This window comes from Pelmatolapia mariae, linkage group LG6 (genome assembly GCF_036321145.2).
Source record: "Pelmatolapia mariae isolate MD_Pm_ZW linkage group LG6, Pm_UMD_F_2, whole genome shotgun sequence".
Taxonomy (NCBI): domain Eukaryota; kingdom Metazoa; phylum Chordata; class Actinopteri; order Cichliformes; family Cichlidae; genus Pelmatolapia; species Pelmatolapia mariae.
The window spans coordinates 36,520,460-36,534,894 of record NC_086232.1 but is presented as its reverse complement, the minus strand read 5'-3'; the positions used below and the strand labels follow the sequence as shown (position 1 = coordinate 36,534,894).

At 39.7% G+C, this 14,435-nt stretch overlaps 1 protein-coding gene across 1 annotated transcript; it reads right to left on the bottom strand.

Moving 5' to 3' along the window:
• Nucleotides 1-1,701: 1,701 nt before the first annotated feature.
• cep20 (centrosomal protein 20) lies at nucleotides 1,702-6,286 on the bottom strand. The gene is made up of 4 exons (XM_063475482.1): nucleotides 6,196-6,286; nucleotides 5,292-5,489; nucleotides 2,583-2,667; nucleotides 1,702-2,140 (listed from the first exon to the last, which is right to left on the bottom strand). Exons 1-4 carry the CDS (start codon nucleotides 6,221-6,223, stop codon nucleotides 2,032-2,034), a joined length of 420 nt encoding a protein of 139 aa, XP_063331552.1. The 5' UTR covers nucleotides 6,224-6,286; the 3' UTR covers nucleotides 1,702-2,031.
• Nucleotides 6,287-14,435: the final 8,149 nt, after the last annotated feature.

The following is a 14,435-nucleotide window of genomic DNA, read 5'->3' as shown; positions in this document are numbered from 1 at the left end:
GCATTTAACACTATTTATACAGCTGCCTGTTTTGCATACAACTAATTTATACAGTGGAGGAGAAATGCTACCAATTATGGGGCAAACTGCCAATTGAACAATCATGTCATTGTTCAACTTGAGGAGCTTATAAAGCCATTTTAAAGGGAATGGATATATCAGATGTCAGTGAACTAGGTATTTGAGTACCTCAGCTTTAAGGACAAATCAGGTTTGTTTTTTGTAAAACCATGTAAATTCAGACATTTTCAGATGAACAAAGACATAGCGCTATTTTAATTTGATACTGGGAAACAATAAATTAGGACACCATAGAAAGTTAAGCTCTTCAACAAGCTGCACTAAAGGTACATCGATCATTTTGTGGCCAAATTCAAGATAATACACCATGTGCTCAGTATTATCACTTCACTGTTTCAGTGGATGAATCTGAGACCTATGATGAGCAGAAACAAATGTGTATAACCTAAAAATAACTTAGACGTAGAGCAGGTTACAAATGGTTTAAACAGTGCAACTAAGTGCCCAACATCAGTAATCAGGATAAGACATAAAAGGCTGCCTCAGTAGATAATCACTTCCAGAAACTTAGGGCTTTAAGTTTGAGATAAAAATGTCAAGTTACTTAAAACGGTGAGAAACTATGTGAAAAGCAAAAAGTATGGGCTTGATGCAGTGCATAATTAGCGTGGGATCTGGGTTACACACAGTATACACATAAATATAATAAAGTTTTGTTGATTTACTGTTGTTGTTTTGTGGTCTTTGTGGTCAGATAAAATAAAATAATCAAGGTAAGAAGGACCTCATTGCCTTTTCTCTTATGCTGCAGCAAGCAAATGAGAAAAAGAAGTAAACAAGAAAGAGAGAAGCTACAGAATAAAGTCTGGAAGATGCATTATACCTTACTTTAGGTTCATTTATATAAGCATATGTGGACTAATTCGCAATAGTAAATACAGTTAGACCAACTCAAGGGCACGACTTTGGATCATGGGTGGGTTTAGTTTCAGACAACAATACAATGACCGCTAAAATGCTGATACAATCACAGGAAAGTGTTATTTTTGTCAACGTTGAGGAGCAGCCTTAATCAACCTGTGATGAAAACTGTAAAAGAGAAAGTGCCTGCATTCACAATGAATAAGTCTTGTAAATTTGGAAAAGCCTGCAACATTTCATATCAATGTACAAGCTGTATGATCGCCTCAGAGGCCTGTTTTAATGCATGCAGCTTAATTAAAGTGCACTTGCTGTGGTCTCTGCTATATTTGCAACTTTTATGCTCAAGGTCCTGCTCTCAATATCTTCAATGTTGTAAGGTCTTTTAGGACCTGTTACAGTGTAACATGTCCATCCATTCATCTCCTTAGCTGTTTATCTAATTCGGGGATGCAGTGTGGCCGGATCCTATCGTAGCTATCAGAGTATGAGATGTGGTGTGTATGCTGGGTAGGACACATGCAAGCACAGGGAGGCCCCAGTGAACCAGACCAACCAACAAGTCAAACCCAGTACTTTTGGTCTGCATGTTAGAAATGATTGGCTGCATAAGACTGAAAAAATAGGAAAGATGTTTAATCCTATGAAAACAGCAGACTTCAGTTTTGTCTGTGGTGACACTGCCACCACATGGTGGAGAATGAGATCAGCAATTGCAGTTGGTGAATAAAAATAAAGATTTTATTATTTTTACACTGTTAAAAATCAGTCAAAAAATATCACATATTTACAGAATGAACCACCAAATACATCACAAATGTAATCTCAATCCTTTAACTCAACTATGACAAAAACAATTAGGATTATTAATTATTAGGATTACACTGTGACTAATATAAATAAAGTGTTGAAGTCTGATAATAAATTCAAAATGTAAAAAAGGCCACAAAGAACATTTGGCAATTTATAATAATGACACAAAGATTACTGAGCTAACAAGACCTTACAGACTTCATGCTGTAAAGGCTGAATAACTACAAGGACAGAGGCGAGATACAACATAGTAAGTCACTGCTGTATCATTAAACTTTAGGCATCAGTTCCAGGAGTGTTAATGGCAGCAGCGCCTCGCAGAAACACCTTCCCTCCCTTATCACTGCTGTTCACAAAGTGGGACACTAAGCCATATAGAAGAGGTCTGCAAAATAAAAAACCAGAAGAATTGTAATTAAGTTTTCATTAGAGAAGGAAAATGGGTGACTGATAGTAATTATTTTAAATTGTACGCCTTTCAGTTTTTCCTGGCAGTACATGGAGATAAGTCCTAATTTAAAAAAAATTAGAATAAATTCCCAAATCATCAAGTTTATTGCACAATCGTTTATTGCACATGCTGAGTCATGTGATTCCTCAGGGACAATCTGACTTTTACAATACAAATAATGATGTTTCCTTAAAACTGTGAATTGAGACAACCACTTCCAGGTTTTCGAGATAAAACTATGATGAGGATTCATGGGGACACTGTCAAATTGTTACGCCCACTCTGAACATTCCCCAAAGAGTTCAGCTAAATTTTGAACATTATGTTCAGAAGCAGACTGTACTGGCATTTCTTAAATCCTGCTTTCTACACTTACACTGACTTGGAGCTTAGATCCTCAGTGACTTTCAGCTCATTCGCCAGGAACTGTCTGTCCAAAGGAACTTCGGGTTGGCCCGACTCTGAGAAAACAAACAGTGCTAAAAAATATTCACTTTTCTCAACAATAGTTGCTGGTTATGACAGCCACTGGAATCTCAAAATACAAATATGCACCCAGAGGCAAGTGTAGTATCTCTACTTTTACATTAAAATGTATGCTGTATTTGTATGCTGCTTCACACCCCCTGACTGTAAATCATGCCCCAATCTCAGTATGTTCAGCTGCCTTCCATCAGTTTGAACTGGCATCACTCACGACGTTAAAAGAATTAATTAATACCCAGAAAAATTCTAACTCTTTGCTTGACACCATCCCTTCGCGCATAATTAAGGAGGCGTTCGATACTATCGGGCCCTGTATCCTATTTTTAATGAACTTATCATTGTCATCTGGCTGTGTCCCGACTGCCTTTAAACATGCAGTCGTGCAACCAGTTATAAAGAAAGCTAGCCTTGATCATAATACGCTAGCGAACTACAGACCGATTTCTAAACTTCCTTTTTTGTCAAAAATCCTAGAGAAAATAGTGCTTCAACAACTTCAGACTTATTTAGAGAGAAATGGTCTATATGAAAAATTTCAGTCTGGATTTAGACAGCGTCATAGTACTGAAACTGCTTTATTAAGGGTTTTTAATGACCTGCTCCTAATTACTGACACGGGGTGTCCCGCAATCTTAGTTTTACTGGATTTGACGTCAGCATTTGACGCTGTTGACCATGATATTCTTTTGACAAGGCTTGAACAAGTAGTTGGCCTAAAAGGAACTGTCCTTACATGGTTTAAATCCTATTTCTTTAATAGGTCATTCTCAGTCATGATAGGTAAATATTTTTCCACACCTGCTCTCCTTCGTTGTGGTGTCCCCCAGGGCTCAGTGTTGGGCCCTGTGTTGTTTTCCTTGTATTTGTTGCCATTGAGTTCAATATTTGCTAAACATAATGTCTCTTTTCATTGTTATGCGGACGACATTCAAATTTATCTTCATCTGACAGGACTTGCGTCCTCCCCATTACATCTTCTGCTTGATTGTTTAAGGGATGTTAAGGAATGGCTATCACAAAATTTTCTTACACTAAATGAGAAGAAGACAGAAATTATTGTCTTTGACAGAGATACATCTCCAGGACGGCTGAATGACATACTTGGTCCTGCTGCTAGTCATCTTACTGATGCTGTTAGGAACCTTGGAGTCATTATGGATAGCTCATTTAAACTAGATAAACAGGTATCTAGTGTGGTTAAATCCAGCTTTCATCAATTACGTCTAATTTCCAAGGCTAAATCTTATATTCCCTACAAGGATTTGGAGAAACTTATTCATGCCTTCATTACTACAAGGCTAGATTACTGTAACTCCTTGTATATGGGCCTACAACTCTCCCTTCTTCAACGACTGCAGCTAGTTCAAAATGCCGCAGCTCGCCTTCTGACTGGCTCAAGAAAGTACGACTCTATTACCCCTGTCTTGGCAAACTTACACTGGCTTCCCAATAAATTTAGAATTGATTTTAAAGTTTTACTGCTTACTTACAAAATTTTAAATAATATGGCACCTGATTACCTAGCTGATCTTCTCTGCCCATATAGCCCCATAAGAGCACTAAGATCATCAGACCAACTGCTCTTAGTGCAACCCAGGTCTCGCTTGAAAACCAGAGGTGATCGTGCCTTCGCCGTTGCAGCACCTAGGTTATGGAATACACTTCCTTTCCATATACGCGCATCGGATTCTATTCAGTCTTTTAAATCACGTTTAAAAACATATATGTTCGACATTGTATTTAAGGTCAATTAGGGCAAACTTCATCCGGATTGCATTGGATTATGTAACTATTTTATTATATTTTCATATTTATAATTTTATTATATTTTGATTTTATGTGTACTATGATCTTATGGAAAGCACTTTGGTGTACTTCGGTCTTTGAAATGTGCTATATAAATAAACTTTGATTTGATTTGATATTTACCCATTCACCACAATCTCATCACTGTACAATACCATGTAATAGGATACTCATTAAAAACTTTATTAGGTCCTGGTTTGGATGTCTTTTGCCTTCAGACTTGCTTTAGTAACACAGATTTAACAAGGTGCTAGAAATAGTCCTCAGAGATTTTGGTCCATTTTTAGATGACAGCATCACACAGCTGCTTGGATGTGACATGTAGTCATTTAAGTTACTGTTCTAAGCAGCTCAAAGCTGTCTGACCTTTATTCTCTGACCTCTGGCATCAACAAGACATTTTCACTTAGAAAACTGCCACTCACTGAGTTATGGACCTTTTTCTTCTTTTTTTCCCTGTCTGTAAACCCTACAGATGTTTTTGTGCGAAAATCCTAGTAGATCAGCAGTTTTTGAAATACTTAGACAAGCCTGTCTGGCATAAACAACTTTGCCACATTCAAAATCACTTCACCAACTTTCTTCTGATGCTCAATGTGAACCTAAAAAATTTGTAGGTCTTGACCAAGTCTACATAATTGAGTCCAGTTGCTGCCATGTGATTGGCTGATATACATTTGTATTTACAAGCAGTTCAATGGTCGTACCTAATACATCATAACCATAATAATAGTAAAGTTGTTAAAGTTTGTAAAAAAAATGTTGCGCTTGCACTTTTTTTGACCTCACCCACCTGCGGTCAGCACAGATGCTGTGTACCTGTACTTGTTGAACTCCAGGTACTCCCTGATAAGCTCGTTGATGATCAGGTTTTCATGGGACAGGGGAGGTCGCGGTTCACGCTGGTCATCCAGGGCGCTGAACACCTCCGCCCGGATGCGAGCCTTCAGCTGGCCCAGCACACCGCGGGACTCCAGCGTTTCCCTCAAAGCTAAAATATTAAAATTTTTAACACAGCAAAAAAAAGGATAATACATTGAAAAAGTAAACAACCCCTCTGGGTACAACGAATCTGTTTGGTCAGTACATTTAGGTAACGAATGAAAGCGGGATGTTTTTGTACGACGTACACCGTACAAAAAATTACCTATTTAACATATTCTTGGTATTTTTAAAGCTACAGTCCACTTCGATAACAATTCATATTCATGTCAATATCTTCACAACCCACTCTTTAAATCGTAGTAATTCTCAACCATTAATCTCTTCTTATTTTTATGAAAATGTTTATTACATGTCCTCCCCCTATGCTAACTAGCCTAACTCCGAACTAGTTGGCTAGCAGCTGTTAGCGTTAGCGAGCAGCGAAAATTTCATGAAAAAATCTAGATCGAATAAAGTATATTACGTGTTTAGCTATGCCGAATCGAATTATAGGTGTTAACCATAAAGGCGGCAATGGGTTGATTTATGCTTAAAATATCCCTAAAACCACTGCCATTTAGGTAGCTGACTTATTAAACTTTTGAATGGAGGCTGGTAAGGATGTTTCTGTGTTTTGTAGTTTGCCAGTGTTCGTAGCTTTTCGCTAGCTTGTAAAATAACATCTAAAATTATGTGGGTTGATCTGAGATCGTATTACGATACTAGTTAGGAAACAAAATAATGAATTATGCTAATGGCAGTGAGCTTCTTACCGCACTTTAGTTCAGTGATGGTCGCCATCGCAACGAGTGTTCCTATACAACCCACACGAGCGTTTCCAAAAATAGCGCCCCAACAGGAGGCGAGAGACAACTCAGGAAGATAACATGAGAAGACTTAAAAAATCATTATTTTTATGGAGGACCACATTATGTACAAGTGTATTTTTTCTGTGATTTTTTGGGAGGTTTAAAGGACGACATGGCTGAGCTTTAGAGGTGCATTTGGTTCAGAGTTCTCAAGCACATGGCAATGAAATGACTGACGATATCATAAATATAATTGAAGTGAGCAGAGCATTCAAAAGCATTCGCATGGACAGAGTTTACTTAAAACTAGGAGTAGGCAAGGCACAGTTTACATCAAATGCAATAACCTATGATCATAAATAGTCTGTTAAAGAGTAGGAGAAAGAGTCTGACCACACTCATGTAAAGGTGCTGAGACATGGTTAGGTTAAGGGATTCTCATACAGGTCAAAATTCAGATGTTCAGCCTGGTAAATATAAATATTAAAATCAGCCATAAAATAGTTATAAGAAGAATAGAAGAAATAAAATCACAAAAGTGGAACAGAAAACTATTTTGGGTTTAGGAGAGCAATGCGAAAACGATAAACATCAAAGTTGAGTGGTCCACCGCCCCATCACTTGGAGAGCCTTTTTAGCTCTCCTCAGAGCTAAAAAATGTATAGTCAAAGGGGCGTTCCTTGGAAAAAACAATCAAATTACCATTTCTGACCAATGTCTATGTTGAGAAAACAACGTTTATGTTACTTGTTGAGATCAAGTCATTTAGAATAAAGCTTTTGTTTGACAGGAACACATTTAGAATGAGGGCATTTTGTATTTCCACATTTAGGTAAATACTGTATCTTCTAAATCGAGAAAAGCAGTCCCAGAACGTTTTGATAAAAGTGGACTGCTGACGAACAGTATCATTGGTGCTAGGATCACCTATTACACTACTCTCCTAACTGAAAGTATTTAAGATTCCTGGGAGCTTCTCCAGGACAGCGAGTGTAAAGCAGTGACACACACACACAGGCAACGCCAAAAACATCCCCCTCAATGGATCGTTCACAGATACAGGTCCAGTGGAACCCACTTCCGCAAAGGATGCACCTAATCGGGCAGAATAGGAAGCATCAACTACATAGTAGCTATTTCAATAATTAAGACATCAACTATAAGTGTTCCCAAAATGCCCTTATCCATTTCTCATGTGTGCCATGTTGTCTGCAGACCTGACAGTTCAATAAATCCTATGTTGATTACAGATTGTCGTTATATCCTGAAACAAATGGCAGTTTCATTAGATAACTACAGAGCACTTTATAAGCCAACCTGCTTCTTTAATGGACATTTGGGTTATTTGCATTCAGTGCACCACCTCCTCCTTGAAATTCATTATTTATCTGTTTATCTGAACTAATAAGCTATTCGTTTACCCAAATCTTAACACATGTGTGGGAAACACTGGATCTTGATAGAAAACTCCAAAACAAGAAAAAGAACAAGGACAACCTGACTGTTTACATTAGTTTTGTTCAAGCTTCGAGCAAAGCAGCAGTTTATAACCACTTAATTTTAATTAATTTTTCAGTAAACATTGTTCTGAGGGACTGTAAAGACCTCACTCTATTACACAGCATTTCATTATATCTGCCTATCATTACTTGGCAATAGATCGGAATAAAACAGGGATATATGAAAAAAACCTGTGCATGGGTTGTAGGCGACAGTCATGTCCTGTCAGGCCCGCAGATGGCGTTGACCGCGCCATCGAACATCCAATCACTGTACCAACTTGGGACTTTCCTAAGCATTACGCCGTACACTCGGTCATTGACGATGTAATTTTACAGGCCAAAAAAGCAGCGCTCCTCCCTGTCGAAACTTTCAAGACACAAATGTTTGACCATGTCTGGCCTGAACTGGAGTCTAAAGATGTACAAATCCCAGAAAATTTTGAAAAGGTCATTTTCTCTGACATCTGTGAGGAGCTGGCTATTCCAGATCATGCTGTTTTTGCCGCCATGGATTTAGATCAAAAGCACCAAGAAACGATCGTTTCTACATTCAAAAAACGCCTGGTTCCGTCTTCTGAAAACACATCTAGTTCTGTAAAAGCAGAAACTCGTTCTGTGGAAAAAAGTCCAACCCCACAGAAATCCTCTGTTAAACATGAAAGCAGCGTGCCGGCTGAAAACATACTTGAATCACGTAAAAAAGAAGAAAAATACAGATTTTCTGTGGAAATTTGTATTGAGGACATGGTTAAGTGTGTTACTGACAAGGCAGGCATTTTCATCCCCCTAGACAGGCTTGAAGCAATTCAAAACCGGTTTACCACTGTAGTCTGGGCAGAAATCAAACAGAAATATATTAAAGTCCCATTGGAGAAGTTTAAAAACCTCAGCAAGCTAGTTTACAAATGTCTTTGCGAAAAGTGGAAAAAGACGGAGAACATTCTCATGTTCATGCAGTTAGAACAGCCAATGGTTGACGAAATAATCGTGGAAGTGTTCAAAAAACAAGTCGCAAAATTATCCAAGAAACCGAGATGCATCCGCGGGTTTTTCTCGTCTGCACGCAATTTCTTTTGTTACAGCAGAAGATAAAATAAGGTTTCTGTAATTTAGGAAAATGAACCGAAAAACATTTCTTAAAAACTAGTCAGAGTTAATTTTAAAATCATAATAGCTCTTTAATCCATCGAGTCATTTATGAAAATCCCCGGACCGGTCGCGACAGATGGCCTTCCCCTCACTGAGCCCGGTTCTGTCGGAGGTTTCTTTCTCTTAAAAGAAAGTTTTTCCTCCCCACTGTCGCCAAGTGCTTGCTCAGAGGGGTTTGTCTGTTGGGCTTTTCTTTTGTAAGGTACCAAACCTTACTTGTATTACTGTAAGGAAACAGAGTAAAGTGAACTGAAAACAACTAATTCAGCGCTTCAAGTTAATATCAATAAAAATGTTTCAATTTCATGCCCTGATTTCTGTTTGTTTTCATTGTCTGTGAGTTGAAAAAAAAACATTCACCAAGTTCCTGTTTCATTTAAATGTGTAACCTATTTTGAAACCTTTCAAAAAATCTGAACATGCAGAATAGGTTTAATAAAGCAGAATGTGATAGTTTTATATCTTGACACACATTCATTCATTCATGTGTGGAGGAAGACAATGTAGCATTTTTTTAAAGGAGAAAAAAGAAAAGAGCCAGCTAAGTCTATTATTGTCACCAGACAAGAATATAACTATACCACATTTTGAAATATTAAATACAAGAAATTTTATCATTTGACAAAATGATCAAGTGAAACATTTTGGATTTACTCAGTTTTGAACGATGAGATTTTCTGAAATGTAGATATATTTAAAATAAATACATTTTTAAAGTAGACATCGAAGAGAAGGATACACTTCCCTTTAAACATCACACCCACTTCAGAAGGCATCTGACGCTCCTTATTGGCCCACAGTTTTCACTGATCGATGTCTCAGGTCACAGGGTTGTGCGATGAATCGTAACGGTTCATCCCAATGATCATGTTTAATTAGTTGTTTAAAGCCAGAATTGTGATTTAAATCATAATTCAATTCATCTCCCAGCTCTGTGATTAATTACTGCTATAGGATTATTAAAAGTATACTAATCACTTCTTGTAGTAAAACAATAAGCTGTGGGGGAAAAATCTGTGGTCTCAAAGAATCACCTGTTAGCACTTTAAACATTGTTGAGATGGATATGGCCATCTTGTTTGTGTTGAGCTTATTTCTTGGTCATTTGGTGAAGACAGGATCCAGAGCCAGAGGGCTCTGTGTGAACCTGTGATGACACAAGTGCTGACATTAAGTTGTGCATTTTTATTTTACTATGAATGACAAACAGGAAGTTGGTACATGCAAGAATGAAATGTCCCCAGTAAATAGAACAGAATATTTACTGGGTGACCCAGTGTTTGTGTTTTTGGTTTAATATTGTAAGGTAGTGACTTGAATATGTCACAGGGTGTCACTGTTGAGCTGGAAATACACTGTAGATTTGCGTAATTTTGACCATTTGTCTGCCCTCTTCTGTAGAGGGTGTCTGAATTGTTCAGATAAACACCAAGGTACCCGTAGCTGTCCACAGCCTCAATGTCCATACCTTGGATGTTTAGTGGTTGCAGTGGAGGATGTTTGTGCCTGTGGAAGTCTGACACCAGCTCCTTGGTTTTATTAGTGTTGATCTGGAGGTAGTTCTGCTGGGACCAGTCCACAAAGTCATTGGTCAGTTCTCTGTACTCTTTGTCATCCCTATCAGTGATGAGTCTGACTATTGCAGAGTCATCAGATAACTGCTGAAGGAGGCACTGGGTGGATTTTTGGGAGAAGTCTGCAGTGTAGATGGTGAAGAGGAACGGAGCCAGAACCATTCCCTATGGGGCCCCTGTACTGCAGACGACGCTGTCCGACACACAGCCCTGAGTTCTCACATACTGTGGTCAATCGGTGAGGTAGTCCAGTATCCATGTAGTGAGGTGATGGTCCACTCCTGTGTTCTCCAGCTTGTCCTTCAGAACTGTGGGAAGAATGGCGTTAAAGGGATTGGAGAAATCTAAGAACATGATTCTCACAGTGCTCCCAGCGCTCTCCAGGAGAGAGAGGAAACGATGTAGGAGGTGAATGACAGCATCATACACTCCAATGCCAGGCTGGTAGGCAAACTGAAGTGATGAGCTCACCAGGGGCCGAAGCTGATCCAGGACCAGCCGCTCCAGGGTCTTCATCAGGTCGGATGTCAGAGCCACCAGCCTGTAGCTGTTGAGGTCTTTTGGACGTGGAGTCTTTCGCACTGGTACAACACAGGTGGTTTTCCAGAGCTGTGGGACTCTCCCCAGTCTCAGGTTCAGGTTGAAGATGTGCTCCATCACCCCACACAGTTGGTCTCCTCAGGACCTGACGACCTGAGCTGATGCCATCTGGACCCGCTGCCTTCTTGGCTTTAATTCTCCTCATTTCCCTCCTAACCTGGGTGGTTGAGAGAGACAGGCTGGAGCCTTGTGTTGAATGTGTATTGGATGCTGTTGTTGGGGGTGGGGAGTAATGAGCAGGGTGAGTAGAGGAGGTGTGAAGTGTCTGAGGTGTCAGGGGTGGAACAGCAGCAGTGGGGGTGTGTGAGTCTGCAGCCGATGTTGAAGACTGCCTCATGGATGAATCAAACCTGTTAAAGAACTGATTCAGTTCATTTGCCCACCTCACTTCCCCCATGGGCAGAGGGTTTTGTTCTTTGTGGCCCGAGATGGTTCTAAGGCCTCTCCAGACTTCGTTGTTTTGCTGAAACTGGTTCTCAGTCTTCTGCCTGTAGCTGCCCTTCCCATTCCTTATCAGTCCCCTCAGCTCTCTCTGCACCCTTTTCAACTCCTTCTTGTCTCTAGATTTGAAGGACCTCCTCATCTGCTTGAGGAGGGCTTTAATTTCTGGGGTAATCCAAGGCTTGTTGTTGGAGAAACACCGCACAATCCTGGTGGCTGCATCCACGTTGGCCAAGGGGAGGATATACTCTGTTATCGCAATGACATCCCTGGGGAGGTAGTACAGAGGCATGCTAATGACTAACAGCTCAATGTTTCTGCTGCAGAGTTTTTCTTTCACAGTGATGTAAGATAAGATAAGATAAGATAACCTTTATTAGTCCCACACGTGGGAAATTTGTTTTGTCACAGCAGGAAGTGGACAGTGCAAAAGTTATGAAGCAAAAATTAGAATAAAATAAAATAAGAATAAATACAGTACACAACTGTACAAAATAAAATAAAATACTATATACAGTAGAATAAAATAGAATAAAATATACAATAAGATAAAAATTGAATACAAATGTTATATACAACTCAGTAAAAATACAACGATGCCAGAAAAGATTATTGCACATTAGTGTTATTGCCTATTTGTGGATGTGTGTGTTTGATCAGTTAAAGTCTTTGTTGTGGAGTCTGACAGCAGTGGGGAGGAAAGACCTGCGAAATCTCTCCGTCCCACACCGTGGGTGCCGCAGTCTCCCACTGAAGGAGCTGCTCAGTGCTGTCACAGTCTCATGCATGGGGTGGGAGATGTTGTCCAACAGGGATGACAGCTTAGCCACCATTCTCCTGTCACTCACCACCTTCACTGGGTGTCCTTGGTTACACCATCTGTCGTTCACAAACACTGCAAGCCCACCCCTCTTCCTCTTATCAGTGTTGGTCTTCCTCTCTCGTCCTTACCGCCCGCAGCAGCTGGAATGCAGTGTCACGCTCGTATCTGGAGTTAGTGGTTTTAGCCAGAACTCCGTTAGCATCATGATGCTACATTGCAGGCATAGCATCCTATCAAGCTGTCCTACTTGTTGTTACTGCGCATGCGCACAACTCAAAACGGCCATGTTTTCGGTGTTAATAGTGCACGACTATTATTTAATCCGACCCTGATCTCGTGCGTGCGAAAAAGGGTTATTATTATATGTTTTACCATTTTATTACAGTTAATACTTACTTTTCCAATTCCAATACTCCAATTTGGAGTCTCAATTGAAGTCATATTTCAAGTCTTGATTTAGTACTTCTAAACTTCTGTAAACTGTTGTACAGCGTAAACCTTGTCCTACCTAAATAAATACAAGCAGGAAGCACGTTTTGATAGTGTGATTCGGCCATCAGAAGGTCTTACCATCCTATTTACGATGGAGGCATAAACCACGTAAGGTAGTATATTCTGATAAGGTAGCACGAATTGATAGACATGACTATAAATTTATGCTATGGTAGGATGTTTTGACAAAGTAGGACATTTGTAACCAGGTTAGGACGTCAGCTCATCCATCTTATTAGGCAGTGTGTAACACCCCTTTCAACCCTTGGGATACAGATTTAAATGGTTACCTGTGTGTTGGGCCAATAGCTAAGGTTCGACTACTGGAGCAAAGTGGATGACTAATGAAACGCTCAGAGAACTTGGTTTAATCGATTTGTATTCACAATTAAAGAATCTCACATACATACAATGAAAACAATAGCAGTACATGCAGTGGCGGTCCTAGCCTGTTTGGCACCCTGGGCGAACACTCCCTCTGGCACACACACACACATATGACGAGAGAGAGAGTATGCATGGTATGCAAACGGCTACCAAACAGCCATCATAATTCGTCATACAATGAGAACAGGACAAATCAACAATTGACACTGACTAATTAATATTAAAATCTGTAACATAAAGTATTGTTTGGAGTTTAGTCTGTTACTGTTGCTATTTTTACTATTTCTTCTTGGAGTAACTGTAACCCACATAATTTCCTTAGGGATTAATAAAGTATTCTGATTCTGATTGTTTCAGGATGACCTACCATTATCCAATGACACATCTGCTTACCTGTATCTTTTGCTCATTTCTCCTCCTCTTCTTTTCTCTTTTTTCTAAACTGAGCACCTGATGGCTTTGAACTTTTCTTGTCCATCTTCCATTGGTTTTAATTTTGCACTCCAGTATGAACACCCATCCCTCAACTCGAGGATCACCACAACATAACCTAATAGACCTACACCTTCGTTCACAGATTCACTTTGTCTAAGGTGTATTTCTGAGATTTCACACAACCCAGGATTTAAATCATGAATACATAATGGGCTTGGATTTACAACATTATGAATGAAATGTGCTCTATTTGGAAGCAGCAGGCCCCTCCCCTTTCGACGGGATGTGTGTGAGACTTTAAATCATCAAACTGTAAATTATAAATGTTAAATTGTTATTGATCCCTTTACCCCGAGTCCTAAAGTGTATATTTATTTTCTTACTCTTCTTATATATATTGTTTGTTTACTTGCACTGCTGTAACTGGAGCCTCGTCGTCTCGTCTCTCTATATACTGGACTGTATGTAGCGGAGATGACAATAAAGTTTACTTTGAATTCAGCAGCGAGCAGGCGCACCGAGGGCTCTCGCGCTCACTTTTCGTGTACAGAATTTCGAAAAAAAACATCGGTGCAAATTGTAAGTCTGTATGATGATGTCTGGTGTTTTCATGTTTGTTGGTTTGTTTTATTTTGCGAGTTGGTTATTAGATGCTGCTCCAGCCAGCCAGAGAATCCCCCGCCGCCCCGCCCTCTCCTCCCTGCGCCGCAAGCAGCAGGCGCACCTCGCAAACGGAGGGCGCCCTTACTCCCAGCAAATGGGCGATAGAAAACCGATCGGTGCCTATGCCATTCCCAATAT